The sequence below is a fragment of the Lipomyces arxii genome (assembly GCF_038497795.1).
Source record: "Lipomyces arxii strain Phaff 12-163 unplaced genomic scaffold V1512scaffold_20, whole genome shotgun sequence".
Taxonomy (NCBI): domain Eukaryota; kingdom Fungi; phylum Ascomycota; class Lipomycetes; order Lipomycetales; family Lipomycetaceae; genus Lipomyces; species Lipomyces arxii.
The window spans coordinates 94,858-121,577 of record NW_027117719.1 but is presented as its reverse complement, the minus strand read 5'-3'; the positions used below and the strand labels follow the sequence as shown (position 1 = coordinate 121,577).

General features: G+C 44.4%; 13 protein-coding genes across 13 annotated transcripts; 4 read left to right on the top strand and 9 right to left on the bottom strand.

The window, feature by feature from the left end:
• Positions 1 to 16: 16 nt before the first annotated feature.
• Positions 17 to 2,280, bottom strand: V1512DRAFT_229210 (P-loop containing nucleoside triphosphate hydrolase protein). The gene is made up of 4 exons (XM_066913916.1): positions 2,128 to 2,280; positions 2,037 to 2,073; positions 1,885 to 1,991; positions 17 to 1,836 (listed from the first exon to the last, which is right to left on the bottom strand). The coding sequence occupies exons 1-4, from the start codon at positions 2,145 to 2,147 to the stop codon at positions 156 to 158; spliced, it is 1,845 nt and encodes a 614-aa protein (XP_066769865.1). The 5' UTR covers positions 2,148 to 2,280; the 3' UTR covers positions 17 to 155.
• Positions 2,281 to 2,367: 87 nt separating this feature from the next.
• V1512DRAFT_277765 (beta-xylosidase) lies at positions 2,368 to 4,464 on the bottom strand. The gene is made up of 3 exons (XM_066917931.1): positions 4,149 to 4,464; positions 2,780 to 4,099; positions 2,368 to 2,732 (listed from the first exon to the last, which is right to left on the bottom strand). The coding sequence occupies exons 1-3, from the start codon at positions 4,303 to 4,305 to the stop codon at positions 2,662 to 2,664; spliced, it is 1,548 nt and encodes a 515-aa protein (XP_066769864.1). The 5' UTR covers positions 4,306 to 4,464; the 3' UTR covers positions 2,368 to 2,661.
• A 2,842-nt stretch (positions 4,465 to 7,306) lies between these two features.
• On the top strand, positions 7,307 to 8,202 carry V1512DRAFT_277764 (uncharacterized protein). The gene is made up of 2 exons (XM_066917930.1): positions 7,307 to 7,851; positions 7,895 to 8,202. The coding sequence occupies exons 1-2, from the start codon at positions 7,423 to 7,425 to the stop codon at positions 8,087 to 8,089; spliced, it is 624 nt and encodes a 207-aa protein (XP_066769863.1). The 5' UTR covers positions 7,307 to 7,422; the 3' UTR covers positions 8,090 to 8,202.
• Positions 8,153 to 9,176, bottom strand: V1512DRAFT_249434 (CDK-activating kinase assembly factor MAT1-domain-containing protein; the record flags this gene model as incomplete). The annotated part of the gene is made up of 2 exons (XM_066914618.1): positions 8,153 to 9,111; positions 9,155 to 9,176. The coding sequence occupies 2 exons, from the start codon at positions 9,174 to 9,176 to the stop codon at positions 8,153 to 8,155; spliced, it is 981 nt and encodes a 326-aa protein (XP_066769862.1).
• A 9-nt stretch (positions 9,177 to 9,185) lies between these two features.
• On the top strand, positions 9,186 to 11,693 carry V1512DRAFT_266762 (uncharacterized protein). Its single transcript, XM_066917157.1, has 3 exons — positions 9,186 to 9,574; positions 9,624 to 9,791; positions 9,836 to 11,693. The coding sequence occupies exons 1-3, from the start codon at positions 9,199 to 9,201 to the stop codon at positions 11,359 to 11,361; spliced, it is 2,070 nt and encodes a 689-aa protein (XP_066769861.1). The 5' UTR covers positions 9,186 to 9,198; the 3' UTR covers positions 11,362 to 11,693.
• On the bottom strand, positions 11,568 to 13,920 carry V1512DRAFT_277761 (uncharacterized protein). Its single transcript, XM_066917929.1, has 5 exons — positions 13,464 to 13,920; positions 12,918 to 13,416; positions 12,624 to 12,872; positions 12,283 to 12,575; positions 11,568 to 12,239 (listed from the first exon to the last, which is right to left on the bottom strand). The coding sequence occupies exons 1-5, from the start codon at positions 13,779 to 13,781 to the stop codon at positions 11,736 to 11,738; spliced, it is 1,863 nt and encodes a 620-aa protein (XP_066769860.1). The 5' UTR covers positions 13,782 to 13,920; the 3' UTR covers positions 11,568 to 11,735.
• Positions 13,921 to 14,029: 109 nt separating this feature from the next.
• On the bottom strand, positions 14,030 to 17,141 carry V1512DRAFT_266760 (uncharacterized protein). Its single transcript, XM_066917156.1, has 3 exons — positions 15,333 to 17,141; positions 14,932 to 15,287; positions 14,030 to 14,887 (listed from the first exon to the last, which is right to left on the bottom strand). The coding sequence occupies exons 1-3, from the start codon at positions 16,949 to 16,951 to the stop codon at positions 14,148 to 14,150; spliced, it is 2,715 nt and encodes a 904-aa protein (XP_066769859.1). The 5' UTR covers positions 16,952 to 17,141; the 3' UTR covers positions 14,030 to 14,147.
• Positions 17,142 to 17,177: 36 nt separating this feature from the next.
• V1512DRAFT_266757 (transcriptional activator of glycolytic enzymes-domain-containing protein) lies at positions 17,178 to 19,008 on the bottom strand. The gene has a single exon (XM_066917155.1). It carries the CDS (start codon positions 18,710 to 18,712, stop codon positions 17,597 to 17,599), a length of 1,116 nt encoding a protein of 371 aa, XP_066769858.1. The 5' UTR covers positions 18,713 to 19,008; the 3' UTR covers positions 17,178 to 17,596.
• Positions 19,009 to 19,134: 126 nt separating this feature from the next.
• Positions 19,135 to 19,741, top strand: V1512DRAFT_229197 (40S ribosomal protein eS21). Its single transcript, XM_066913915.1, has 3 exons — positions 19,135 to 19,279; positions 19,334 to 19,551; positions 19,606 to 19,741. The coding sequence occupies exons 1-3, from the start codon at positions 19,256 to 19,258 to the stop codon at positions 19,625 to 19,627; spliced, it is 264 nt and encodes an 87-aa protein (XP_066769857.1). The 5' UTR covers positions 19,135 to 19,255; the 3' UTR covers positions 19,628 to 19,741.
• Positions 19,742 to 19,858: 117 nt separating this feature from the next.
• V1512DRAFT_242571 (uncharacterized protein) lies at positions 19,859 to 22,158 on the bottom strand. The gene is made up of 2 exons (XM_066914288.1): positions 21,782 to 22,158; positions 19,859 to 21,739 (listed from the first exon to the last, which is right to left on the bottom strand). The coding sequence occupies exons 1-2, from the start codon at positions 22,088 to 22,090 to the stop codon at positions 20,066 to 20,068; spliced, it is 1,983 nt and encodes a 660-aa protein (XP_066769856.1). The 5' UTR covers positions 22,091 to 22,158; the 3' UTR covers positions 19,859 to 20,065.
• V1512DRAFT_266753 (uncharacterized protein) lies at positions 22,159 to 23,037 on the bottom strand. Its single transcript, XM_066917154.1, has 5 exons — positions 22,933 to 23,037; positions 22,753 to 22,782; positions 22,644 to 22,694; positions 22,407 to 22,588; positions 22,159 to 22,354 (listed from the first exon to the last, which is right to left on the bottom strand). Exons 1-4 carry the CDS (start codon positions 22,970 to 22,972, stop codon positions 22,542 to 22,544), a joined length of 168 nt encoding a protein of 55 aa, XP_066769855.1. The 5' UTR covers positions 22,973 to 23,037; the 3' UTR covers positions 22,159 to 22,354; positions 22,407 to 22,541.
• Positions 23,038 to 23,307: 270 nt separating this feature from the next.
• V1512DRAFT_266749 (uncharacterized protein) lies at positions 23,308 to 24,675 on the top strand. Its single transcript, XM_066917153.1, has 2 exons — positions 23,308 to 24,193; positions 24,250 to 24,675. Exons 1-2 carry the CDS (start codon positions 23,551 to 23,553, stop codon positions 24,483 to 24,485), a joined length of 879 nt encoding a protein of 292 aa, XP_066769854.1. The 5' UTR covers positions 23,308 to 23,550; the 3' UTR covers positions 24,486 to 24,675.
• On the bottom strand, positions 24,621 to 26,620 carry V1512DRAFT_266746 (uncharacterized protein). The gene is made up of 6 exons (XM_066917152.1): positions 26,451 to 26,620; positions 26,365 to 26,396; positions 26,261 to 26,314; positions 26,189 to 26,214; positions 26,107 to 26,143; positions 24,621 to 26,061 (listed from the first exon to the last, which is right to left on the bottom strand). Exons 1-6 carry the CDS (start codon positions 26,557 to 26,559, stop codon positions 24,793 to 24,795), a joined length of 1,527 nt encoding a protein of 508 aa, XP_066769853.1. The 5' UTR covers positions 26,560 to 26,620; the 3' UTR covers positions 24,621 to 24,792.
• Between the last annotated feature and the right edge of the window lie 100 nt (positions 26,621 to 26,720).

The window sequence follows — 26,720 nt, the reverse complement described above, 5'->3', positions numbered from 1 at the left end:
GAAATATTTGTTGACAATCTAATTTTGTATGTGTATGGTCTGTTAACTTAAACATAATATTTAACAAATTACAACGACTCGCACTTCTCTTTTTCCCGTTTTCAAATGCTATTTCTACGCCAAATTAAAGTCAAGTCTCTAAATGACAATCAAGCTTAATGCGCAATCTGTGCTTGAGGAGTAGAAACCTCCGGGCTGTCCAAAAAGAAATAATTGCCGTTCACCTTCTGTTCGTGATCCAACTGACTGTCCAGTTTGTTAATACGTGGCCGGTACGAAACAGGATCACGTCGGAACGTCACATTCAAATTTTTCAAGAACTTGTTGCAACCAGTCAGCAGACTTTGGGGTTTGGTCGCAATGGCATCAATAGATGGTTTGCCCTCAAACACAATAACACGGTCAGCCAAGTATGTAGCCATAATAAAATCGTGCTCGACAATGAACGCAGTCTTCTTGGCATGGAGAATGAATCTCTTGATGACTTTAGCGCAAATGATACGTTGCTCGGAATCAAGGTAAGCTGAAGGCTCATCGATAAGGTAAATATCCGCGGGCTGTCCCAGAGCAAGCACAATAGCAACTCGCTGCAACTCACCACCGGACAAGTTCTGGACCTCAAGATCAATCAAGTCGTCGATGCGGAGCGGCTTGCAGACATCAGTCTGGAACTGAGGGAGCAAGAACGAGGAACGAATCTTCTTGAAAAACAATTGACGAACAGTTCCAGAAAACTTGGGACTGATCTTCTGAGGCTTCATACTAACTGACATCTCACCAACCTTCTTGCCATTGTCGGGAGTTAGACTTCCGGCCAACAGACGGCAGAAGGTAGTCTTACCGGTACCATTTTCACCCATCATAACTATAATCTCAGAGTCCGTGAAGTCTCCAGACTGGATACGAAGTCGGAAATCGCCCATTGTCTTCTGCATAGATGGATACTTGAAGCTTCGGCTCTTGTCAAGAGGGATTGCGTCTGTGGCTTCAGCCAGTCTGAATTGCAAAGACTCTTCTCTGAACCGCAAGTTCTCTGTGGGAATGTTTCCGTCAAGGAAAATGTTAATTCCCTCTCTGACGGACGATGGCAAACTGACGACACCGTAGACTGATGGCACACCGTACAAGATGCAAACGAAATCAGACAGGTAATCTAAAACAGACAAATCATGCTCGACAACTATAACATAGCACTGGATATTTAGCAAAGCACGGATCACAAGCGCAGCATTCAGTCTCTGCTTGACATCAAGATAAGATGAAGGCTCGTCAAACATATACACATCCGCCTTCTGGACACACGTCATGCCAATGGCGAATCTCTGGAGCTCACCTCCAGACAGCTGTGCAACTTCACGTTCCAAAACATCTCTTAGCTGTAGATTATCCAAAATGTCGTCAAAGTTGTCCTGTTCAAGCCTTGCCTTCAACAAATCCTGAACCTTTGTGACTGGTCCCTTGATTGCTCTGGGAATGTGATCAACATACTGTGGTTTGATGATTGCCTTCAAATGGTCTTCAAGAACTTTGGTGAAGTAATTTTGCAACTCGCTGCCTCTGAAATATTTGAGAATTTCCTCCCAATCAGGGGGTACGTCGAATCTGCCAAGATTGGGTTTCAACTTTCCTGCTAGAATCTTGAGAGCTGTGGATTTACCAATACCGTTGGTTCCCACAAGACCCAAGACTTGGCCTGGTCGAGGAGTCGGGAGACGATGAAGCTTAAAAGAGTTTGCTGAGTATCGGTGTGTGACTTCCTTCTCCAAATTTGTTGGCAAGTTAATAATGTGAATCGCACCAAACGGACACTTCTTTGGGCAAATACCGCAACCAATACTGTATATTCATCAGTCTAAACCTCTTGATTTCTGTAGCAAAACCTACCATAAAGTTTCCGAAATGAATGCGATTTTGGATTCAGGAGTGACTTCAATGCAAAGCTTTCCAGTTCTGACAACAGGGCAAGCCTTTCGGCATTCCTGACGACATTTCTTCATGACTTCAGCTTTATTCTAGTATTCCATATTTGAACGTACCTTTGGCTTGCACTTGTCAGCGTTGATGATAGCAATTCTGCATTGGACTGTCAATAAAATGTCGCGTCTGATTAGTTCTCTGCAAACATACCTAGTCAATCTGTCCGACATTCTGAACAATCAATATATGAATTCAATATAAAAAAAAATAGTTTATATTAATGCGCCAAACAGCCAGTAGAATTGCAAGACCAATCAAGACCTTATGACTGTGCAGTTGGTTCTAAATTGACTAAACAGCTTGACAAAGTTTTGAACAATTTTTCGTCTTGTACAACTTTTTACGCGTGCACTGCGATCGTCATCGAACTTAATTTCTGCCCCTAACTAATTCAGCACCCTAACCCTTCATTACTATTGTACTACATATTATTCGCCAGCAGCACTCTAGCCAGGCTATCGCAAAGTCGCCATACTTCATGGTCTGGAATACACGCATTTAATTATTGAGAAAAGTTTTAATGTATGTAAATACTATTTTTAGTGTAATTCATGGTATTCCTATGCTGAGTTTGTACCTGTTCAAGTTCGGCATAAATACTTAAACTTGTGTGTATTGGAGAAAAGAGGTTTTTGTGTCAATAATTATGGGTTTCGTACTCATACGAATGTCCACTCGCTAGAATTATGCGAAAACCACATTGCGAAATTCCACTTCTTCCCCTTCTCCGGTTACATAAATACCCAAAACTGCACCTAAGTTTACTGTTAGACTAGTTTTAATAGAGTCCTGCTTTAATTACCAGTAAAGTCGTATCCGCTCACCGCTTCTGCGCCGTACTTTCCGAGCTCTGTCCATTTGGCGTCTTCAACTGTACGATACGAAAAGGTGTATGAAGACTGATCTGCCTTGCAACAAAAATCAATGAAGTTTGCGTTCAAAATTTTTGCCGATCTATTGAGAATTTCAAACTTGGGGTACTTTAATGTTCGCACTCCAAAGCAGACTTGATTCAAGGCGGCGCTCCAAAACATTGTCAAATGGCGGAACGTGTCCTTATATACAGTGATACCAGCTTCAAGATTGCATTCATGCTGCGATACAATCAAACGAGCTGAGAATTCACAAACTAGATCTGTCTGTCGCTTTGCCACAAATGTAGTTGAATCAACGCCAGTGTCAAGAGGATGATTTCCTGGTTTGAGATAAATCGATGGGCCGTCTTGACGGTATGACGACAATTCTGGTGTTCTCAAGTACAACAAGTCGGCGTCGTTTAAATTTAATGTTCTCGCCTCGGGCGTATTCTGAATGCCAATCTCGCAATCGACTTCCATAATTGGAGTCGGCAACACAAAAGACGGAAACTCATTTTCTGGCCACTTGACTGGAATCAAATGCGTCTCACGGCCTAATGGATAACTGTCTTTGGCTTCTCTAATTGCCAGAACAGTGGCCCACCACTCGCCAGGATTCAGTCCTTCGACAAGATCACCGTGGCCAACGCATTGGATATAGTTACTTGTTCCGCTAGCGGTCAGCAATGGATTTTGCTCACATGTCTCATATGGACCGCTGATGCAGATGGATCTGGCCATGCTAATCATATGTCCAGTAGATGTTCCACCTTCAGCGACAAGCAGGTAGTAGTACCCATCTTTTTTGTATATATGTGGACCTTCAGTCAGAATTTTTGAATGACCTTGCCAAATATCAGTAAATGGCGTCAACAGGGTCCCAGTTTTTACATCAATCTCAGCTTGCTGGATCGTTTTGTAAAAGATATGTGTCCGAGCAGCAGTCACGTAAACCTTTCCATCGTCATCAAAAAAAAGATCAGGATCAATTCCATAAAAATCAAAATACACAGGATCAGACCACTTTCCGCCGTAAATATCATCGGTTGCTACAATGAAATTACGGTAAAATGAAAGAAGTCTTCCAGATTCATGCAGAACAGGATCAGGCAAAACCACAGTGCAAATTACGTAAAATTTACCGTCATGGTATCGTATGGTCGGCGCATATAGTCCAGTACTATACACCCTTTTGGCGTCTTTATCCACAACCCGAGTTAACGCTTCATTCAGGTCAAGTTGTTCAGGTCTGCAAATAGCATTACCTACATCAATTAGATTCAGTGGGTTCGTTTTCTACAAACAGGTTTTTACCAATTATTTTCCAGTTTACCAAGTCGATTGAAGCATGTATCGGTATGCCGGGAAAAAACTGAAAGCTTGAGTTTGCAAGAAAGTAAGTGCCTCCCACTTTAACGACAGAAGGATCCGGGTAAAAACCAGGAACAACCGGATTTCTGTAAGAATGCATGTACTGACTAGATCTTCGATATAGTTCGATATTGAAAACTTCTGATAGAATAAATTGATAAACGTGATTAATGATTTTGTAATGCCTACAAGCCAAAAAAATGCAATCAAGCTATTTGGCTAACCAGAGTTTGCCATACGACTACTGCGAATGCCGAGGAGAACCCCCCTCACAGAACTTTATTTTCCCCGGTTTTGAAACAATTTTAGGTACGTACCCCATGCGGCTACTGTGAGCAGCCGGCAAATAGGCCCGCTCACGCGGTCAAAAAGTTGTAATTTGGCCGGCCCATTAGTCCAAATTGACTAGAAGTTGTCATTTTAATGTGATGATATTGTAGTAGTCCCACCACGTTAGTGAGTGTCTTGCTACATTTTATAAGGAACTACATTGAATTTGCCCCTCGTATTAAATGTAGTCCCTGATAGTTCAAAAATTTGAATCCCGTAGCGTTCATAGCACAGTGATAATATGAAATATAGAAGCTTTGTTACAAAAAAATAAAGAATTGCAACTTATTGAAGTAATCGATTATCAAACAGTTTCAAAGTCTACAAATTTAACACAGTCGAGCACCAAATTGAGCTACGGACCAAACCAACTACATAGAAAACATAGCCTCATCATAAATTTAAAGTTGTAAGATATCATGATATGCTCTGTTCATAAGATCGTAAAAACACATTGACTAAAGACTCTTGGCATATCAATGAACCCCGATGGCTTGATCGTTTTGATTCCATGCCAGAATATTGTTACCTATATCAACAAAATTATCCAGATCAGTCCCATGCCTCAGTCATCATGAGACCCACAGAGCCACAGCGCATTAAAGTACCAGACCGGTAGACCAAAAGTCATCTAGACATCTGATACTGCAGACTGATTGATAAGTACATAGCGTGCCGAACCAGTAGACCAAGGTCATCTAGACATCCGACACTGTAACAGTGGTACCAATCAAAGCTAGGCCCGGTTCGAAGTAGTCAGAAGATCTCGCGTACAAGACAGTTGAGGGTCCGCGAAGGGTAAATCAGTCTCTGTGTAACCAAAAGGTCGGCAATGTGATCCCATTCAGAAATTGGCAAAGAACGTCACTAAACAACTCAAGACAGTAGACAATAATGTAGCTAGCCGTGAACCAAAGTAGTGTGTGTTCAAAGTAATAGCTCCAATTCAGAACAAGCAGCGACATCGATAAAAAGTGCATGCATGTCATGGTGTACGTAGATACTAAGGATCGTTAGCAAACTGACCGACACAAACATAAACATTCAGCATACTTGTAGTGTGTTATGTGTGTCGTAATATGATATGATCATATGAAAATCGAAGTAGTTGAAATGCATATTAAATGTGGGGAAGTATCTAGTGTGGGGAAGAAAGAGAAAGGAAAAGTCGGGAGGAGAAGGAAGGTATTTATATTCGTGGGCGGAGAGTATTCATGCGGGCGCGTAAACAGAGCAGTTCAAATCAAAATGCGTTGTTGTGAAACTCAAATCTGAGATGTACCACCGCGAAAATCGCACTTGGCCCGCCATTGTTTTTCGTAATTTGCCTCTTCACGACTCCACATCGTGATGAACCATCAAATAAACGTAATATTCGCGTACTCGAGAGCGAGACGCGTCTTTCTGTACCATAAACACACGTAGCAAGCCAAGCAAACCTTGTGCAACGTTGAGTCAGATTCGTGCGACAAGCCTGCGATGTAAATAAACAGCGTAATGAATGCTCAATTTATAGATTGCACAACACTGACATCCTGTAAAAATATGAATATCAAGGCTGGAGCTGAAATACATGTTGTTCTTTTATAGATTGACTGCCATCGGGACAATTCCAAGGTGATCAACGGAAGAAGCGAAAGGCGAATGAAGTTTGCGAACGATACGGCTGTGAGATACAGTAGAAGCTCTATATACAGCTGATTTAATAATTGTCTAGATAAAAGTCGAGTTCAAACTAAAATTCACGAACATAGTGCTTCCGTATAGGTTGATGTCTTGCGTGCACGTGTCACTGTTGACGCAATATAGCATCACCACATTTTATACGGCAGTTGCACCAACTACTGCATGTGCCAGCGAGTCCAATATGAATCTCACAAAAAGGCTAGCAATCGGGCCCTGCTCAAGAATTACAGATAATACAGTATTGTGATTACAGTGCAGACTACAGTATCAAAAAGAACAGCCATGAAAGAAATATACAGTATCAAAAACGCCAGTTTATGCGAACGCAAAGTAAGCTACCAAGCATCGTTACAATCAGCATGTTTTAAGTAGGGTATTTCCACAAGATCAAATCTCTGGCTAAGCAAATTCTGGGGCTTTGATACAGATAACAAATAGCAATACCAACGTTTATGTCTTAACAATTTCTGCACACAAGGTTTTTTCTGAAATAGAGCAGACTGCTCTAGCTGAGCAGAAAGATTCTCGAATATAGGAAAAGCTCCGCCTGAACGAATTGATTTTTCAACAAAGTGAATTCAGTTTAAACTTATTTTTCGTAGCATTAAGAACATTCTAAAAGTTGCTTGATCAAACTTGATGCAGTTTCGGACAAGCAATTTCAATTTTAGATTTGTTGCAAGAGGTATAGATCGTGTTACCCACTCAAACTTCAAGTTCTATTATCTCATTGACAAGGGTGAGGTGTATTTTGCTGTCACTTTTTAAAAATGATCGACAACATTATTGAAGCTACGCAAGCCCGCCGCATTGAATTTTACTGCTCTCTTTTCCTGTGAACTCCAAGTTGCTGGTTTGATTTGTGTGAATCGGCTTTGAGCGCTTTCACTGACTGAAGGTGGAGCGGTTGATAATAACTTTAATCGGTCTTATATGAAAGGCAAATAGTGAAAATGATAAAAGGTTTTATCTCTACAAGAACTATTGAAATGCTATAGATATCTGGTGAATCTCGAATTGAGTTTACTTTACGAGCACTGTATCTCGGTAAAATAGCTTCTACCTACGAATTCGTAACAATGTAAGATCCATCTAATTGAGTATAACCAACTGGTTGTAGCATTATTGTTGGTTTGGAAGGCATACATACAAATGCGGCTTGTATGTCGGCAGACGGCATAATGACGTATAATTGTAAAAAATGGGCTTCACGGCATATCTCCCTTCATGGCTTCGTCGCACAGAACCAGTTCAGACAGTAAACGCTGCTGATATAAGTGCAATTATAAATGACAAGGATTTATCTGCTTTTTACGAGGCAAATACACCGTCACGTCGCCGCGAAGCCGTGCTGAAGTCGTCGATCGCGGTCGGGATGTCAAAAGAAACTGCAGAAGGACTGGTGGCTCGACGTAATTTTGTGTTGAAACCTTTAAGTAGAGATGAGCGAAGGAAACAGATTTGGAGGTCTGCTGAGCATAATTGCACAGATTATCAGCATGTTGTACAGGAATGTATTGCCTTGAAACCTGATTGGAGATTAGGATTGAACGAGGAAGATATCAAAAAGAAGGAGGACTTGTGTTTAAAGGCAAAGGATAGAGTGAATATTTGTTTGGAGACCCAAGTGGTAAGTTTATCGTGAGGGATCCGGCAATGATACTAATAGATAGAAACTACTATACGCAATGGGCCATAAGATGTCACACAGCAATGCAGCTCTTGATCAAGATCTGGAATGGCACGCACTCAGTCTATTCATGACATACTACGGAACTCCTCATCATCCTCACGAACCGTCGCCTGCCGACCTGGCGAAAATTAATGAAGGCTCTGGTCCTGCGCTAGACAGCATCTCCATTTTGTAATGCTCTGGACATGTACTACCGTCAGCTTTGGACGTGAGTACAATCTGTCTCTATTATACATCTCTATTGTACACTTTTCTTCTCAGTTTCAATGAAACATCCCAATCCCATAAAAGCATCCATTAACACCTGTTCATACACATTCGTGACTCTAAACCCCGCAGCCTGCGCCTGTCGACTCTTCTCAATGTTATCCAGGAATGGATCATAATAGTGAGGCTTGACAGAATACAAATCACTAATGTAATCCTCTCCCTCCATCGGATCGTACGGCCCTTCTTTCAAAACCGGCGTAGACACTCTAGTAGGCACATGGCTGATCATTGACAACGCATGATCTTCAAACGACTGCGAAACTTCTCTCGCTCCTCTTCTGGCCGACGACTTCTTCAACACAGTTTTTTGTGCCGCAGCAGTGACTTTTCTCACCACGCTTTCGGCATCGCCATCGGTACCATTCGCGAGTGAATCAATTACATTCCGCTCGACTTGCCGCTTCATAGCTTGCTCAGCCAGCGTCTCCTCTACAGCTTCCTCACGTTGCTGTCGTCGTCTGTCTTCTTCTGTCTTTCGTTCCAACTCTGCCATCTCGGCCTCTCTCGACTGCATGTTAAGATTATCAGCGATCTGCTGCTTATTTGCCTCTTCATATGCCTTCAACTTTGCTTCCGTTCCATCGACGTCGACTTTGTTGACCAAATTAAAAATAGCAGTCTCTACTTCTTCCAGATAATCATTGTAATCTTTTAAGCTCTCAAATTCCTCACGCCTCCGGTTGAATACCTGCGCAACCCGTTTCCTTACATCAATCTCCCTCTCAACAGCGACGTCAGCAAAAGTCTGTCGTTTAAATCTGTTCTTTCTTAATGTGCGTGTACATGTCGGGTATGGGCAAGGAGCAGGACCTTGTGAATATAGCCTGTCGACGCAGGATTCGCACATTTTATGGTAGCACTCTGTATTGATCAAGAACCTCATTGATGGGTTCATGTAGGTGTCTAGTTTACATACTGGACACACCTCTACTATCGTTAGTTTATTCTTAGCATTAACTGATGGACATACCGTATTCTGGACGTGGCTCCATCGTGGTGATGAATGAGTGCGCGATGTATAATATTGTACAATCCAGAACTTTATCACGAGAATCAATTTATTTTTTTCACTGCTACACTTTGATCCACACACAAATAATGGAAACATTTTTTTCTCCTTTAACAACTCAAATTCAAGCAACAATCTCGTCATTAAAATCAAGTTTAACTGAACTCGAGGCAGACGAATGGGACTTCAAAGATCTGAAATCAAAGCTTGAAAAGTATCCACAAGCGCTCACACGTGAAATCGACGTCCAAGTCGGTCCAAGAGCATTAGTCAAAACACAAGTCCAAGTTCCGAATGAGATTTACACTGCGATAGGTGAAGACTATGTGATCAAGCAGTCACCAGCGAACGCGGCCAATATGGCACAGCGAAGGATAGAATGTCAGTATAAATTACAATTTTAAATATCACCGCGTGTACTGACAAGCAGACCTTACGGATGCGAGGAAAAAGGTCGAAGCGCAAATCTCGGAGTTTGAACGCAAATTACAGCAACTGACTGTCATTTCACAGCCAGATCAAGTCATTTTGGACGATGAATCTGGACTTCCGGTCATGGAAATTCGTGAAGAGCTAGACGAAGATGGGAATATCATATGTAAGGCTGGTTTACTATTCAATTAACAGTTTTAACATCTCTAGCTTCAAATGCTACACCGCAAGCGACGACCGGACTTGAACATTTCACTGATCAAAGACTGGCCGAAGTCATGGACCAATTCGAATTAAACAAAAAGGACATCCCTCGCATACAACAGGTCGATGATGAGACTGTAGCGTCAATATCAAACAAGTCCACTATCTCGTCTACCCCTGAACAAGTTCCCGTATCGTCTTCTCGTCCGGAGCCACCGGCCACCTCTTCACATGCATCTACATCTTCACAACCAACACCACAAAAGATTCCAAAACCACAACCGAGTTCATCAAGACCGTCAAGTATACCAGCCAATATGTTTGAGCTTGAAAATATTGCTATGCAAACCGAGGAAGAGGAAGAAGAGGAGGACATTCTTGATATTGAAGTCACTGACAGCTCACTTGCTTGGACGCTTGCTAATTTTGACAATGATGACGATGATGACGATGAGTATGATGAGTATGATGATGAGGACGACGACGATGATGACGATGAAGATGCGCATGGACGAACACGGGGTACGTTTTTCCCATACTTGCCCCGGGGGATGGATACTCCTGTCAATTACACGCCGCGTGCGCAAGCGTCCGACGAGACTGAGACCAAAGTTACCAAATCAACCCCACCTTCAGGTCCGTTACGTGCTGCGACTCTTGAACGACAGGCGGTCGCTGTTGCGAACTCTGCAATCAAGGAACTACCGGCAGAAGTTTCTGTTCTGCAACATAACGTACTAGAACGTGCGCCAAAATCTGCAATAAAAGAGGTATTCAAGGAGCGAACTACGCCTGTCTCGTCTGGCATATCTGAGCACAAATCTGCAATAAAAGAGGGATACGCCAACAGCACAGCAGTTAGCGAAGCTGACGTACTAGAACGCAAGCCTACAATTAACGAACGGCACAGCACGGCAGTTCAATCTGACATACTAGAACACAAACCAACAAAATCAAAAATCACCGCAAAACAAGTTCCGACGACAGCGACCGAATCCGCCAGGAAACAAGTCAACTTCTCGGCGCAAGTCGAAGTCCAAAACTTTGACAACGCGCTTGCTTCGTCATCGGTTGACAACAGCAATCTTGAATCTCAAGACTTGAACCCGGCGCACGAACCGGTCGCAAAAAAACTGTCAAAATTTAAACAGGCACTGCAGGCCGCGTCGCCCACAATGTTACAAGACGCACCTGAAAAGCCGATTAACCCGCTAAAGCAAACCATTGTTGAGCGTCCACCGACAGTTGTGGCAAGCAGCCCGCAACCAAAAAAAGTATCGCGGTTTAAGCAAGCGCGTCAGACTCAAGCATCTGATGATGATGTCGAGGAGAAGGAAGAAATATTGGACCCAAAGATCCACGCACGCGAGATCGCGGTCGAGTACCATCGCATGCGACAGAAGATGATTGATCGAAGAGGTGGGTACTCTGTCAAGATTTCCGAGAAAGATTTCGTCCCGCTGGACGAAAACGGCGAGGTTGCAAAGATCAGTCGGTTTAAGAGCGCCAGATTGCAAGACCAGGCACTGTAGAATAGTATGAACGTATTGGCATCTTACAATGACCGGCACTACAAAGACGGCACCACGCGACGCTAAAAATCAGCTATAACTTTCAACTGATTCGCAGCGCGCGACTTTACCGAGTATGTGTTCCAAGATTGACTTGGCTGTTTATAATCTGACACGTGCAACCGCTTAAGGCGATCTTTTGTTGCTTCGTGCTCGTTTCGCAGCTCACATTTCGTAACTCTCTTATTTGTTGCTTCTACTAGAAGTTTTAAATAGTCGTCCTTGTTTATACTAATATGAAGGCCAAGGTTAAGGGACGACTGAAACAGTAATACACTTAAATTATAGAGTACAGACAGCACTCGCTTCTCACTATCAAAACAAGGCCTTTCCTTTTAAAATACAACGTCAATGTGCACTCCACGCTTTTCTTCGGTTTTGTCCGGTTTACCTCTGGAGCACACCGCGCACTCGGCCGAATTATGTTTCCGATACACATTTTTCGGTCGCGCCCAGTTGTCCTGCGACACATCTTCTCTTCTCGTCGCCCTCTCTCTTTCCTGCTGTATGTCTTCTTTTCTCACCTGTTCACTCGGCCTCGGAGCCTGCAGCTCGCCGTTTACGTACACTTGCGGACCATCCCCTCGGACTTTACGACCGTTCACTTTATGTCTGTGTTGCGGCAATTTTTGGCGGGGTCTGGACGAACGGAAGTATCGCTCAGTGGTCTCTGTATCGGAAGTGTAATAAACAGACTCGTCGTCAAAGTAATTCTCATCTGAATACTCGTCGTACTCTGATTCTCGCATTCTGCGCGACTGCCGCCTGTATGAATTTTGCGGCTTCTGTTGTCGTCGGAGAGGTTCTGTCCGAGCATGCAACGGCTTTCGACGAATGGTCTGGCACTATTAGCTCCTGCTTTGTTTTCATGCTGTAACATACCTCTTCTTCGTCATCCGAAAACTCAGTAGAATCACTTTCCTGTCGCCTCCTTGGTCTAGCTTCTTTCATTATTCGCTGTTTAGCCGACATGAACTCATCTGAATCGTGTTTGCTCGACTTGAGTATGCTGTTCATGTCCTTCAAATGTTCAATTTCTTCGAGTGCCTCAGTTAATGCCTTGACCGCCTCGTTACGCTCTTCTTCAACTCTTGCAAACCGTAAATTCTGCAAATTCATCTCACGCTGGAGTGATTCTATCTTGTGCTTCAGAGCACTTTGTTTATCCTGCCAACCTAGACTCAGTCAGCATCTCTTCAATCTCTCTACTTGCCAGCACATACTCTTGCGTTCCTTCTCAAGCGCCTGCTGGATCTTTAATTTGTCACGCGGCGTAATACTGCCAACCTGCTCTCGCCGCTGCTCATTCAACTGCTCTTCTAAAATTCTAGTTTTGGCTACAGCAGACGTGTATTCCCTCTGTGTTTTGCGCAAGTTTTCTTTCATGTTTGACACATTAGTCCGATGTTCCGCGTTTTGGTCTTCTAGATCACGGATTCTCTCCTGCATTGTCCGCAACGCATTTAAAATCTCTATTCACGTAAGCATATTGTTCAACCTTTGCAAAATCTACCTACCTTTATCGTCGTCCGAGATTGGAATCGATCCAATATTCTTATGTCTGGCCGACATCCCGGTATAGTCATCGCTCGAAATCAAAGACGTAATCCCGGTAATGTCAGGCAACCGTACACTCGGCTCGTCTCCTGAACTCGCCTGCTCTCGCGGCCGTCGTCTCTGTTTAATTTCCGGTCCAGTACTGCCGATCCCGAGCGACATGAGCAAGTCTTGCGTTGTCGATTTATATTGTCTTTGTGGCGCAGCCCGCGCGATTTGTGGTTTGCGGCCAGCGAACCTGCTTTCGGCTGGACTCCGGATCCGGTTTTGGTCTGGACTCCGGATCCGGTTTTGGTCTGACTGCGAGCGCTCGGCGATGATGCCCAAGGAGCCTGTACGTTTGGGTGTTGCCTGTGAAAACGCGCGTCTGGACGGTTTGGCGTAAAGGCTTGGACTCGTCGGGTTCTCATCCCTTGGACTCAGGCGCTGTGACGTTTTTCTTGCTGATCCTAGCAATTCCTAGACACTATTAGACACAACTTACATGACAAAACACAACACTGTACCTCTGGCGAAACAGGAGATCCTCCTCTTCCAAGCTCTATACTAGCAAAAGAAGACTCGACATCATTTAAGACTGCGTCCAGCTCTCTCGACGCGTTATCAATCTCTTCATCCATTACTTCCTCACCCAATAATAGCGACGACATGCCGTCCATGAACTCCTCATCCGTGTCGTCATCATCGTCGTCAAATTGAAGCGAACGGTCCAGTCTGTGCGATAAACTTCGTTCTAAAAATTTCCGACTGCGATGCTGAGAATCGTCGTTGATTGAGAAAGAGTCCTGATCAGATGACATTGCCCCGTTTTGTTTGTTTAGCATACGCACAATTGTTTACGCGTCGCGATCACAATTGCACACAGTTCTTAATCCGGTTACAATAGAATGGCTCTAGCTCTCAAGATTTTTCACCAGTGCCTACACTGTACAAAATTAAAGAACGCTGAAATTGAGTGTGAACAGTAAACGTTTGGTGCGATTCAGTGTTTTGTGATCGTTGCCCTGACAACGGTCACCACGGAATGACATCAAGCCGGGTAATGACGCGAACAAAATATGTCACACGTAAACATGATGCAGTCATTAATATTAAGAAAGTCGCTACATACAAAAATGCCAACAGAGTCTAGTCGAAGTGGCGCTTCGACTCATCACAAACAAAAACGCCTACAACAAAAACATAAAAACCTAGTTTCGGGCCAGCAAAATTGACGCCTGGGAGATGGTCTCGGTAATGATATCAAGCCAACGCTTGGTGTTTGTGATATTTCTCGCTTCCAAAGCTTCGTCCAGACCAGGGAACGTCGCACCGGCGTAACCGGTCCAGATACCAGGCGCGTACACGACGTGCTTGTACCAATCTCTGCCGTCCAGTCCGCCCGGGAACAAGAACTGGCGCTCGAACTGCCGATACTGAAAATTTAAACCTTGAATTCGGAAATACGTCCTCATCTTTTTGTAGCCCTTGAACCAAGGGTAATCAGTGACGTATTCCGTTCTGGTTGCAGAAGCTTTCGTCTCAAAACTTGACGCCAAGCTGATTAGATTGTCTAAAGCTTCGGTGCAATTGGCCAACGACGAGCTGATGTACCACCACCCAAGTTGGAATTCTGGCAGATCAACAGCTGTCGGCCTGACGTAATTGCATTCCTTCATCAACGAGCCAGGAGTTTCCGAACAATCGTAGTACCCGCCTGTGCTGTCGACAGACAAATCATTGTCAATTGCGACTTCAGAGATCTTTGTCTTGATGCGGTCAAAATATGAAATTAACGATTGCGCGTATTCTTGAACGTCAAAAGAGATGACTTCCTGCTCACACAATTGAAGAGTCAACAAGCCCCAGATCTTGACCATTGTTGCATGGTACTCCCACGTAGGATCACCGTACGTATCCATCCACGTGTATGAATCGTAGTTTGAATGATCTGACTTATTAGACAAAATTTATATCACGGTTTGAATGACTTACAATGGTACACAGCCTTATCCCCACCCCCAAAGCCGAAATCAACAGACGGAATGCCGAGATGATCTTGAAACACGGCATAGTCACTACCAGACCCGAGTGTGCCGACATTTGCGCCTGATCGCTCAAACCAGCGATCATACACGTATCCGCCTTGGGGATCGGGCACACGCTTGACGACTTCTTTCAGCAAGTTAGTCAGTAATGGCGAGCCCTCAGCGCTAAAATGACTGCCAGTGACAGCAACGTCGACATTTATGTAAGCCAGTGCATTCACGTTTAAATACCTGGCCATGTCTTCGGCCCATTCGGTGGATCCCAAAAGGCCATACTCTTCGCCATCCCATGACGCAAGAATGCTGGATCAGTTAGCGCAAACTTTAGATTTATAAAATAAATCTTACATTGATCGCAGCGGCTTCCAGCCATTAGCTTTCAGCTCACCGAACGCACGTGCAAGCTCAATCATGACTGCAGACCCACTGTTTGGGTCACCGGCTCCACCAGCAACCCACGCGTCACGGTGGTTTCCAAGAATGATGACCTCGTCGTTGATGACACCGTCAATCCGGCCAATTGCGTTCCAGATCGGGGTTGTCGTGTAGTCCTGCAAGTTATACAGGTTGAGCTCCATTGTGCTTGGTCCAACAGAGTAATCAAACTCTCGCAGTCCCCCGCGCCAGACCTCACCCAAGTCGTTTGGATTGAGTCCCATACCGTTCAAATTTCTGAAAATAGGGAGCAAGTCACGGTAACTGATTGGCAAACTGGGGATGGACGGCGTTCTTTCTGAAGGATCAACTCGTTCTGCGCCTTCTTTGCTGGCCCATCCTGGTGTTGTTGGATCACCAGGAGCAGCAGACAAAAACATGACACTACCACGCTGAACACTTGATGGATTTCTTGCAGGGCCTTCAGGATAAGGCTTGTATTTGTTCTCGATGGTAATCTCACCATCATCACCAGGATCAGAATACAGCAACACACCAACAGCACCACGCTCTTGCGCTCCCTTGACTATGAGTCCGCGAAACAGTCCTCCGTACCGCGCAATCACAATCTTGCCTGAGATGTCAACCCCGTGCTTTTCAATTAAGTCGTAATCTTCTTGACGACCGTAATTGGCATAGATGTACGGCGCAGTGACGTTGCCGCTGGCAGAATACCCGTGAAAGGTCGGGACGGAATCTGCGTTGCTTGTCGTAGGGTCTTGCGACAAGACATCCTCAACCAAAGGTGCCTCGTACTCCAATGTGCCGTTAACATCAAGTAATCGCAGACTATGGTCAACTGGATAGTTCAAGTACGTATTATACGAGACGACTTCAGACCGAAACCCGTACTCTTTGAATTTGTCTGCCGTCCACTGAGCCTGCGACAGATTCTGCCCCGCAAGATGCGCACCACTCGTATAATATTTACTCCACTCTTTAACATGTGAATCATCAGCAGTACGAAACAGTGACCGTTCCAAATCAAAGATGGACATTTGAAAATGCCGCAATCTCGCCAAATCTCGCCGTAAAGTTGTTCTCGGCAAAAACACCAACTTCCAGCCTAAAATAAAAAACAGCCCAAAAGCAAAATAAGCAAGAAATCTAGTGATAAAAGTGCCCCACCGTCGCTTAAAATACGACCGAATTGAGGATGCAGATGAAGGTGACGGCAGAAGCAAGTCCGCATCGGTGGCCGAGCCTATTGAGTCTTCTTCAGTCATTGATGGCGATGATGCGCGCGGAGTCGAGAACGTCGCGCTTGCTGAAGCCTGGAAGAAGTTTTGACCTGCCCGGCCTCGACGTGGCCGAGGTTGCTGTAACAGTGTCTGTCTCTCGTCGCCAGCTTCGTCGTACTCAAGTTCACCAATTTCGCTCCTGTTCCTTCCATTACTTCCTGAGGCTCCATTTGTACTTAAATCGTCGTGAAAGTCTGCAATTATAGGAGATCCAGGTGCGTCAGATAATTCCAAGGTCTCTCTTGGTTCCGGTGTCGTTGCCATTGATTGCAACGGGTTAGACGAAGCCATAATTGATCAATTGACCTCCGTGACGTCCAATCCACAACTGCACTAAACCAGAATTGCCACTGGGTGCCCTGACTATGCGTATTGTACCGTGTCAGCAATGATGGGAAACTGATTAATACGCGAACTACGATAATGTGTATAAAATCGACTGTCTATTTTTAGTTTTAGCCACAACGTGTTTGCTAGTGGTAGTCATCAAAATGGATTGTCTCTCTAAAATAATCTTGTATCTACAGAGCTTTTTATTTAGTTGTCAATACGCGAAAATATCATATCAATAGAGAATAAGCATGAACCACATATTATACAAACCACTATATATTCATGAAACTGATGATGTCCTCTACACAGAAAAGTGAAGACACTACCTTTATTTGGATTTCCGTCGCCTCTGTTGTGCATACCCCAATGTTACCATCTGCAAACATTTCTGTAATATACTCCGTGATTGCCTAGAACCTTTTGTCCTGTTTCCAGCCTCCGTTGACATTTTTATCCATTCTCATAAAACCCGGTTTTTCTTTTTCTCCAGCCTCTCTCTTTTCTCTAAACCAATAAATCAATGAATCAAAGCATGAAACATAAAATACAATTGCATAAATAAAACCTCATTGTCGATTCATAGCTGGCCGTCTTGATGTGTCGTTACTCTTGTCGCTTCGTTTCTTCTTCTCGTAGGATCCGGCAAAGCCGGCTTAGACTGATGTTTTCATTGCGACGTCTCTTCTCAAGTTCGTCGACAGCTTCGGACGCAGAAATGTGCCTAGTCCGTGCCATCCATTCAATCGTTCGCACGAGCACCAATCTCTGGGAGTAAAATTTGCGCTCGGCAACTTCGCTTCTCCATGACGCACGAAAAGTCGCATTCAGGGCTTGAATTGATGGTGCACCATTAATTCCAATCGTCCATTCCTCCCAAAATCTGTCAACAGACTGCGTTGCTCTATCCATCTTGTACTGCGCATCGAGATGCATGCTACTTCGTCGACGATGATGTGATCGCATTGGAGTGACTGGGTTGCTGACTGTGTTTCCGTGCGTCGATACACTCATGAGCAAGTTATTGTTAAGTTGGCTCGCATTTAAAACGCTTGGTGGACCAGTGACTCCATTGTTCGTAGTATCAGCTTGGCCATTGGTACCATTGCTAGATCGTTGGGACCCATCCTGAGTCTGAGTTCCAACAACAGCATCCATTGGATCGCCCAGCATGCTAGTCCCACTAGAATCATTGTGTCCGACACTGCGCATTGACTCTGTTGATGGCAAAGACATAAGTCTTGGATCATGCATATCGACGTCCGGAGTTCCCAGCAGGCCCGAAGCACCATTACCTACATCAGGATCGACCCCGAGTCCAGGCTGGACACCGCCTACCGAGTTCTGCAAAACACTGATTCCTCTGCGCTGCCGATCAAGTAAAGAATTCAAATATGAAGTTGTACTGCGAGCAGCCGCCTCATTTGACAGACGCTGTTCGACAATACGTTGTAGCGTGTCTACTTTATTATGCAAACTGTCGAGCGACTTTTGGATCTTGTCAATCTGCGGATCATACTGCTGCTGCTGATGCTGCTGTTGCTGCTGCACTTGTTGAACCTGAACTTGCCTCAGAGAATGCTGTTGCTGCTGTTGTTGCCCACCAGGATTGTAAGTCTGAGAAAGCAGAGTTGTTCGTGGATTTGCCGATCCACCGGGCCCGGCATTTCCAGTGACGACGACACCGGCCAATCCGTCATCAAAAGGCCGGTAGTCGGCCATTCCTAGATCAACGACAGATAGAGATGACAGTTTGAGCTAGGTTCAGTGTTGATGTTTGCAAAAAGAGAAATCTATTGTGTATATGAAAGAGTAACGGCTGAACTCATTAGCAGTTTAATCCGGGATTCGCAATCAATTGCATTGAGCTGGACTGACCAATACTACCAAACTTGACAATCTGATGATGCTGGTTTTAATTGACTTTTAATATTTGATTCTTCTGCGTTCGAATTCGGTGGAAAAGAAGCGAAATGCGAATTGACGGGATTTGTTCCTATGTGAGTGCCCAAGGTGCCGCTGCTTGACCGCCCGCAAGCGCACGCCGACACTGCCCTAAACGATCATCGAAAGATCTCTTGGGTTAGGGCCAGTCACAGTTCACAGCAGGGTCACAATAGCTCAGTCACTAAACAGTCACGCTACCATTTTGTCTAAATAGAAGGGCTAAACCCTACGTTCCAACAGCGCCAACAACACACAATTCGACATTGACGAAGCCGTCTGTCAAACATTCACCGATTTAATCTTCGTATCACAGCAGTAATGGAAAACGATAAGGGAGTTCTCGTATGTGCTGAAAAGATTATTGTTTTGGGATGGACTTACTCATTATTTTAACAGGTCGAACTGTACGTTCCAAGAAAGTGCTCGGCCACCAACAGAATCATTAAGGCCACCGATCACGCCTCAGTTCAGCTCAATGTTGCCGATGTTGACGAGACTGGACTTGTTATTCCTGGACAGTACAAGACTTATGCCCTTTGTGGATTTCTCAGACAGCGGGGTGAGGCCGATGATAGCTTCAACCGTCTGGCACAGGCTGATGGTCTATTGAAGAAGTATGGATTATAAAGTGGTTATTTTTCCAACAAATTGCTAACATTATGTTACAGCGTGTGGTCTGCTCAGCGATAAATTTATAAAAGGTTCGGTCATGTTAAAAAAGCGTTGCGTTTAGTTTGTTGGTTGTTGTCCGTTCCATTGTACATTCACGTCATCTAATTCAATGCTCAAATTATACACTCTTTTCTTTCTGCAGAACTGACTATACACTGATTGTTGTGTGCTTGTTCTATATGGCAAAAGAAAAGTTCGTTTTTAAAACCCGTTGACTTGTACCCGATTTTATCTGGGTAAAAATCATTCAGGTGTTTTATACGTAACTTTTAACAGTCGGTGCTTTTATTCGCGAACACGCGAATGGTCAGAGATGAACGTTAAATAGCGCTAAACCCACTGAAGACTTTCATCAATACTCTGTTTTGGTGAAGGACAGATACGGGTCTAACATTCGTAGTCCATTAATTATAAAAATATTCCAAACCCCCAAACTATCAATACAAATATATACAATTATTGCGCCGTTGCTTTCCGTGCCTTTTTTGGTTTCCGCTTTCGCTTGATGTTCCATGATCCAGACGCGGATTCTTGAAAACATACACAGCTGATATCACACCAATCTCTGACCAATGCTAAGGTTTTGTTTTCTATATCGTCGACATCGCCGTCCAAGACATGTTCAGAAACCAGGAATTTTGCAAACTCAGGCAGTTCAAGTGGTTCATACGATAGTATTTTAATCCACCACTGCTTTGCTGACTCTGCGGTGCGAATATATCGTGAAATGTTAGCAAGCAGCTTCTTGCGAATCTGCACTGTGTCCATGAGTTTGGCTTGGTTTGACGTTGGCGACAGCTGCATTGTATCGGACAATTGCGTTGCCGACATTTTAGACTGGTAGTGTAAAATATGCACAATCATTTCAGACTTCAGTTTTGGCGCCTTAAAGCCCCATGAGCTTAGAATCTCACGAAGCCCAGCCACTTTCAATTTCTTTAGCTCAGCTTCGTCGTATACTGTCTGACTCACCGGCTCTTTAATCGCCGCGCGAGCTCGTTTTGTAGGAGTCTTTGGAGAATTCGGAGATTGCTCTGCCTTCTCAAGCATTGCTGCCTTCCTTGCTTTGGTAGGCGTCTTAATTGGCGTGCTTCTAGTAGCCATAGATCGCGTGCTGACATTTGGACTGCTAACCGCCCTCTGCTTCTGAAGTAATGCCGGTCTTGATGCGAATCCGATCAGCGGCGAAACGTCACTTCCAGACGTGGTCGACTTTAACTCCCGAGCCTGCCGGTCTTCCTGAGTTGAATCTCGTAGTAGTTCGTGCACGTCAACGTCAGACGCAAATCCTTCGTCGTCTTCCGAGTCAGGCACTTCGACCAGGGATGATTGTTTTTGCACGCGTTCAGGTAGCATCATGACGGAAGCCGTTAGAATGGTGTGTTCAGTCCCGGTGTCAGTAGTATCACTTAACATGGATTCAGTTGTTGTGGTTGCTGATATATGAGGTAGAAGTACACGATTGAGTATTACGCCTGGACTGCTCGGCAGACCAGACCCGTCACTAGCTAAGATATCTATAACTTCATGTCTCTGTGGCTCCGTCACAGACGCAAGCGGATCTTCAAGCAATATCAACGATTGTTCTTGTAACGGCGAGCTTGCGATGTATTCGTTGTCTGTGTCATACACCATTTCTTCGTTCTCGTCCCGAACCTGGTTTGATTTCAAGCTATATGAGTGCAGTGACCGCTCTGGACTTGGTGTCCTGGGCACTTCAATCTGGGTTCGCTGTGCGAGTTCTCGCCCCTCCCAAGACAGATATCCAAGTTCATCCATCTCAGGCTCAATCCCACGAAATGCAGCAGTGTATAAACTCAGAGATGCAATAGCATTATTTGACAGCAATATATCAGAATTAGAGAGTGTAAACGGAAATTTCAATCTCAGCCGTTTGCATCGCTCTATCGCGTCTTCCGGACCAAGTATATTGGAGAACGCAAACAAGCGCTGTTGTTCTCTTTCTGCAGACTTGCCTGTCAGTGCAATTGACGTTGCTGGGCCTGGAGTCGAGCTTGATGCTCTGTCCGATACTTTGAACGCTGCCGCTACTCTGGCGCTGATTGATCTTGGATTTTTCTTGCTTAAAGAGTTTAACGACTTTGAATTAAATCTACTCAGTTGAACCATCTAATTGTGAGTAGAAGTTTATACACAGAATAATACACGCACCTTTCTAGTCGTAGGCTGTGAGCCCTGAGTTGATTTTTGCGACTGTTCTTGCGACCGATTCACCGGCTCGTCGTACTGAAATGAGTTTAACTTCTGAACCAACAACTCACTTGATTCGAAATCATCCAACTGTCCTTGCTGCGACGCTGAGTACAGTAACGTTGCGCCCTTTGTCGTCACTGACGTTGTTAGTCTTGATTGACGGCGCTGGCCGCCAGACACGGTTCGCGAAGAACGACGACGAATAGGAGTGATCGAAATAGAAGAAGACACAGCTGGCGGTGATGGCGGGTCTTTCGGTTGACTCATGTATGGTCACTCGGCATTATGAGTACTGCGACTTCAACGTGTTGCTGATGTTGACAAACGCGAATACTGTCTGGACACCACGTTTTGAAGTTAGTGTTAGTAATAAAGTGCGTTATACTAAATTAAGGTTTACATGTGTCGATGATTTAAGACCACACATTTGAATTGCAGTCAACCAAAAGAACAGCAAATCCAAGTTATGTAATCAGCATGGAGTCAAAATCTGATCTGTATCTGGATTAACGATGAGTTTGTTGGTATAAACTGGATAGATTTGAGTCAAGAATTTGAAGCATAGATGAACTGCCAATCATACAAGAGCATGAGCATAATGAAACGTTCACGCTGAACAAGCCCCAATTTTCATAAAAACAAATTATAATTTTAATTCACTAAGTAATTTTGCTTATAGAATGAGATGATTTGTGATTATATCCAATCCTCAAGCTCTCTATTTGCTGAATCGAGGATGACGAGGATCGTTCTTGAACTCATCAGCTTAATAACAGTTAGTCCTGTCCTTGTTCCAACTTATACTATACAATCAACGTACTGTCCATCAAAGCATCAGCAGCCTTTCCAACAGCAAAGTAAGTCACGGCAGCTATAACTCTATTAGTACATCTCCTCCATTTTAATCCACACACAATATCATCACTCACCTCCAACGAAAAAAGGCCACAAGGGCTTCACTAAAATAAGCATTAGATCAATTCACCATCATTCAAAAGTATCAGTTATTATAATTGAGGTACAATTGACATTATTGGTATAATGAGCCAATCAGACACGTTCAACCAGTTACAATTCACCACACTAGTTAAACAAAAATGTTCACTTACTAATAGGAGTAGGGTATCTTCTAGCTAAAAATGCAAACATTTTGAGTCTTTTTGTTTATTTAAACGTGAAATGCTAAACAAATAAAGGAAAACAAGAAGCACTTTCGTTCAGTTCTCGTTCGGGCGTCGTCGGAAAAAGCATCTTGCTTGTGTATGTGCAATACCCTTACCCTGAAATTATGTAACCACAATTAGCATGGTTATGTAATTTTTGACTTGTAAAGATCCGACTCCAAAAATAACACAATAATACATTAAAAAATCTCCGAAACGGACAATATTTAGCGAATGAAATAAATAAAACAAAATAAAATAAATGGAAAAAGAAAAAAAGGTCGATTGAAAGTTACTTTCAAGCGTAAATACTTCTTCTTGTACTATAATCTCACCTCACCCGCTGTTTAACGACATTGCATCCCTCGGAGAATTAATTTTTTTTCCACACAGAAAATCACACCCCCATCATTTTTATACTTTCGACCATATTTTTAGTCTTCTCTGTCAAAACATTAGCGACGACAACAACAACTACAGCAGCAGCAGCATCGATCACACCTGAATGATCTTCAACTCTTGGATCTGATCTTCTTATTTGATCTGACTTCATTTGAGTATGTAATGGCTCCTATGGTCCTACCACTTTCACTCCCATCTTCGTCTTCATCTACTTCTGCAACCTCAAAATTCAAACAGAAACTGCTTCATCCTACTTCTTCATCACAATTGCGCAATCATCAACAACACCTAAACGAAGTACAAGAAGAACTGCAAGAACACGCTCAAATGTCCGGTCCTCCTAATTCACCTCTCCCACCACTCGATCTCACAAATATAATCAAGCCAACTGCTCATTTCTTAGCTCAAGATTTCGCTTATCCTGCATTTCACCCTTTACATCTCACTCCTACTCCTTCAGACGAGCCCGAATCCCCACACAGCCCAGTAGAAGCATCAACGTCATCATCATCGGGCCCCCATCCTCCGTCACCTACACTAACGACTCAGCATTTACCTCAAGACGGCCCACCGTGGGAAGAGGATCCGTACTTGTCGTCGCCTATCGTGTCGACGGCGGCTGGCGGTGAACGTGAATACTACTTTTCGGTTGCTTCTGCAGACGATGAGATCTATGGCCGCGCAATTGCGTTGTTTGATTTCAGTCCTGAGAATGATAACGAGGTCGCGCTACGAGAAGGACAAGAGATTTGGATTAGTTACAGACACGGGCAGGGCTGGCTTGTTGCTCAAGATCCAGTGACAAGTACGTTTTTACTCGTATTTCATATTGCGATTTTGCAATATTAACAAACATTATAGACGAATCTGGACTGGTACCTGAAGAGTACGTTCACATCTTCCAGCGCGACGCATTCTCATCACCCGAAGCTGTCGCCGCGTCTAGCGCCGCCGCTTCAGACGACTCCAAACCTGCTACAGACCGCCCACCAGTCGAAGAACATGAAACCACTCGGAGCCGGCGAAAACCTGCAACGACAGGCATATACCGCACCGGCGACGACGAAGAAGAAGGCTGGGAAGACGTTGAAACGTAGTCGCACCTTCTGTTTGTTCTCTGCTAATGCTCGTTTGGTTTGGTTGCTGGTCTAATATGTTTAATTATGCTTGTGCTTGTTTTTCGGATCGGTTCGTACGGTGTTTTCCCATCTTTTTTATTGTCGCAGTCATAATCATTGCTCGTTGAGCTGTATATTATTTAATTCTACATAATACTTTTTACTCCTACTTCTTACTCCACTATAATGAGGCAACGGTAACACACATTTTCATACAATCTAAATACTCCAACAATCAGAAATTCATTAAATAAATAAAAGCGCTCTTTCATTATGCAAATACCGGTTACATCAATAAGTCGTCAACGTTGCTCGACGACTGGTTCGGGGTGCTCGCGCCGCTCTGCGCCTGATCCCAAATCCCTGCCTGTGCGCTCTGATGTGCAAGCTTTCCCATCGTCAAGCCGCCATCGTTCGACGCGGCAGGTTTCTTGCTCGCACCGGATGATGCCGCCATCCACAGCGATCCAAACACGTCGTCTTTCTTCTTGGCCGGCTGCGCGGACGCGGTCGAGCTTCCTGACAATGCGGGTGAAGCCATGCCGGTTTGAAACGCACTGCCCATTGAGACGGTCGAGAAAGATGACATGACAGGCTGCTGGTATGAAGGTGAGGCATTGCCAAAGTATGACGGCGACGCCATCGCCGGGCTAGCCATTGGCTGAGTCCCGAATCTGGGCTGAGATAATGCCGGTTGAGAATACGACGGTTGAGACATTTGTGACTGCGAAAAAGAGGGCTGTGCGTAGTTTGGTTGGGAAGAAACATTATTAAACAAGTCCGTGATGCTCATAGTTGACGGGGTGGCTGTTGTTTGGGAAGTAGCAGCAGCAGCGGCAGGCTGCGATTTAATTGTGCTAGCGACAGACGGTCCAGGAGGAGGCGGCAGCACACCAGTAGATGTCATTACCGATTGAGGCGGTGGCAGAAACGTTTGTGGAGATGACAGTACTGGTTCTGACGCGCTGTCGGCGTCATCAAACGAAAACAGATCGAGTTCTGATGTCTTCGGCTTGACAGGCTCGACTATCTGTTTGACAGGTGAAGACGATACTTCCGCGTACGCAGACGAACTTGATGGGCCGGCATCGTACTCTTCAAATGAGCCTCGTCTGCCTTCATTCGAGGCCTGGTACTGATGGTTACTCGCACCTCCAAACCCGCCGCCATCTCCGTACACACCGCCACTGTACGTGCCAAACTCAGACGAATCGCTTCCAAACCCGCCGTACTTCTTCCCGCTGCCGCCGAACCCGCCGTCTGACGAAACGCCAACAAACTTGTCTTTTGCTGCTCTCGCCTTCTTTCGCTCGTCTCTGATTTTGTCGTCGTCGCCTAATAGCGCAACCAGCTCTTTTGACCGGTTGCGGACGTTAATCCCCTGATCCTTGCCGTTAAGATCGGTGAAGTGAAATGCTCTGAGCATGCTGATTGTTGCTGTATGTGCTCTTGCGTCATCGACAACTCGCTCTGACCCATGTTTGATTAAGAATTCTAATAGTTGAAGTGCTTTATAAATTTGACGCCATTCTTGAGCTGTCTTCTCGGTGAATCGCTAGTATAATTAGAGTTGTAATAAATGTATGCCCCTATAGCTTACTCTATAAATCATTGGCATAATCTCGTTGAAGCTTGCGCTGTCCTTGTTAGACGCATTGAAGACCCAAACGTGTCATTCTTACTAATTAAATGTGCCATCAGCGATTTCCTATTGATTATCAGCTTATTCCAATGCAGGTGTCTCATTTACCAACCTGCATCAACGTGCCACTTGCACCCCAAGGCTCATTATTAGTTGCCTCTCTAACCTTCACAATGTCAATGCTTTGTATTGACTAGAACCCAGCAATAAACAGACCTTGGCCTCCATGACTGTAAAATTCATCATGACTATGATATACTCTCAGTAACCACTCATCATTGTGTGCATACGATGTCACATACCATTCTGGGCCTTTCGCACATACGCCTTGACATCATACAGACTGATATTTTGTATTTGATCTTTGATATTCTTGATATTTGCATTATTGAGTACTCTGTTTGCATTCATCTTGCCTTAGCCAGCACACTTAAATGTTTGGTCTATATAATTGCTCCACTGTGGGTCAGATTCACACGATATTTTAATCGCCCTCGGAGTCTTGACAAAGTCGCTGCATCCGCACCTAACCCTGATTCACAATCTGCTGCAGCTCAATTCACACGCTCACA

What these genes read in the sequence shown, in the direction of transcription:
- V1512DRAFT_229210 (XM_066913916.1), bottom strand. Translation starts at nt 2,147, where the DNA reads ATGTCGGACAGATTGACTAG. An exon ending in ATGTCGGACAGATTGACTAG is followed by an intron (nt 2,074 to 2,127) that starts GTATGTTTGCAG and finishes AGTCCAATGCAG; the next exon opens with AATTGCTATCATCAACGCTG. An exon ending in TTCATTTCGGAAACTTTATG is followed by an intron (nt 1,837 to 1,884) that starts GTAGGTTTTGCT and finishes ATGAATATACAG; the next exon opens with TATTGGTTGCGGTATTTGCC.
- V1512DRAFT_277765 (XM_066917931.1), bottom strand. Translation starts at nt 4,305, where the DNA reads ATGCATTCTTACAGAAATCCGGTTGTTCCTGGTTTTTACCCGGATCCT. An exon ending in GGTAAACTGGAAAATAATTG is followed by an intron (nt 4,100 to 4,148) that starts GTAAAAACCTGT and finishes TAATTGATGTAG; the next exon opens with GTAATGCTATTTGCAGACCT. An exon ending in GAGCGGATACGACTTTACTG is followed by an intron (nt 2,733 to 2,779) that starts GTAATTAAAGCA and finishes CAGTAAACTTAG; the next exon opens with GTGCAGTTTTGGGTATTTAT.
- V1512DRAFT_277764 (XM_066917930.1), top strand. Translation starts at nt 7,423, where the DNA reads ATGGGCTTCACGGCATATCTCCCTTCATGGCTTCGTCGCACAGAACCA. An exon ending in TTTGTTTGGAGACCCAAGTG is followed by an intron (nt 7,852 to 7,894) that starts GTAAGTTTATCG and finishes ACTAATAGATAG; the next exon opens with AAACTACTATACGCAATGGG.
- V1512DRAFT_266762 (XM_066917157.1), top strand. Translation starts at nt 9,199, where the DNA reads ATGTATAATATTGTACAATCCAGAACTTTATCACGAGAATCAATTTAT. An exon ending in GGCACAGCGAAGGATAGAAT is followed by an intron (nt 9,575 to 9,623) that starts GTCAGTATAAAT and finishes ACTGACAAGCAG; the next exon opens with ACCTTACGGATGCGAGGAAA. An exon ending in CGAAGATGGGAATATCATAT is followed by an intron (nt 9,792 to 9,835) that starts GTAAGGCTGGTT and finishes TAACATCTCTAG; the next exon opens with CTTCAAATGCTACACCGCAA.
- V1512DRAFT_277761 (XM_066917929.1), bottom strand. Translation starts at nt 13,781, where the DNA reads ATGCTAAACAAACAAAACGGGGCAATGTCATCTGATCAGGACTCTTTC. An exon ending in AATCTCGGACGACGATAAAG is followed by an intron (nt 12,873 to 12,917) that starts GTAGGTAGATTT and finishes TTACGTGAATAG; the next exon opens with AGATTTTAAATGCGTTGCGG. An exon ending in TTTCGGATGACGAAGAAGAG is followed by an intron (nt 12,240 to 12,282) that starts GTATGTTACAGC and finishes TAATAGTGCCAG; the next exon opens with ACCATTCGTCGAAAGCCGTT.
- V1512DRAFT_266760 (XM_066917156.1), bottom strand. Translation starts at nt 16,951, where the DNA reads ATGGCTTCGTCTAACCCGTTGCAATCAATGGCAACGACACCGGAACCA. An exon ending in TGGAAGCCGCTGCGATCAAT is followed by an intron (nt 15,288 to 15,332) that starts GTAAGATTTATT and finishes TAACTGATCCAG; the next exon opens with CATTCTTGCGTCATGGGATG. An exon ending in GGATAAGGCTGTGTACCATT is followed by an intron (nt 14,888 to 14,931) that starts GTAAGTCATTCA and finishes CTAATAAGTCAG; the next exon opens with ATCATTCAAACTACGATTCA.
- V1512DRAFT_266757 (XM_066917155.1), bottom strand. Translation starts at nt 18,712, where the DNA reads ATGGCCGACTACCGGCCTTTTGATGACGGATTGGCCGGTGTCGTCGTC.
- V1512DRAFT_229197 (XM_066913915.1), top strand. Translation starts at nt 19,256, where the DNA reads ATGGAAAACGATAAGGGAGTTCTC. An exon ending in AAAACGATAAGGGAGTTCTC is followed by an intron (nt 19,280 to 19,333) that starts GTATGTGCTGAA and finishes TTATTTTAACAG; the next exon opens with GTCGAACTGTACGTTCCAAG. An exon ending in GCTGATGGTCTATTGAAGAA is followed by an intron (nt 19,552 to 19,605) that starts GTATGGATTATA and finishes ATTATGTTACAG; the next exon opens with CGTGTGGTCTGCTCAGCGAT.
- V1512DRAFT_242571 (XM_066914288.1), bottom strand. Translation starts at nt 22,090, where the DNA reads ATGAGTCAACCGAAAGACCCGCCATCACCGCCAGCTGTGTCTTCTTCT. An exon ending in CACAGCCTACGACTAGAAAG is followed by an intron (nt 21,740 to 21,781) that starts GTGCGTGTATTA and finishes ACTCACAATTAG; the next exon opens with ATGGTTCAACTGAGTAGATT.
- V1512DRAFT_266753 (XM_066917154.1), bottom strand. Translation starts at nt 22,972, where the DNA reads ATGTTTGCATTTTTAGCTAGAAGATACCCTACTCCTATTA. An exon ending in GTGGCCTTTTTTCGTTGGAG is followed by an intron (nt 22,695 to 22,752) that starts GTGAGTGATGAT and finishes ATAGAGTTATAG; the next exon opens with CTGCCGTGACTTACTTTGCT. An exon ending in TGCTGATGCTTTGATGGACA is followed by an intron (nt 22,589 to 22,643) that starts GTACGTTGATTG and finishes ACTGTTATTAAG; the next exon opens with CTGATGAGTTCAAGAACGAT.
- V1512DRAFT_266749 (XM_066917153.1), top strand. Translation starts at nt 23,551, where the DNA reads ATGGCTCCTATGGTCCTACCACTTTCACTCCCATCTTCGTCTTCATCT. An exon ending in TGCTCAAGATCCAGTGACAA is followed by an intron (nt 24,194 to 24,249) that starts GTACGTTTTTAC and finishes CAAACATTATAG; the next exon opens with ACGAATCTGGACTGGTACCT.
- V1512DRAFT_266746 (XM_066917152.1), bottom strand. Translation starts at nt 26,559, where the DNA reads ATGAATGCAAACAGAGTACTCAATAATGCAAATATCAAGAATATCAAA. An exon ending in TGTGCGAAAGGCCCAGAATG is followed by an intron (nt 26,397 to 26,450) that starts GTATGTGACATC and finishes AGTATATCATAG; the next exon opens with TCATGATGAATTTTACAGTC. An exon ending in GCTGATGGCACATTTAATTA is followed by an intron (nt 26,144 to 26,188) that starts GTAAGAATGACA and finishes TAACAAGGACAG; the next exon opens with CGCAAGCTTCAACGAGATTA.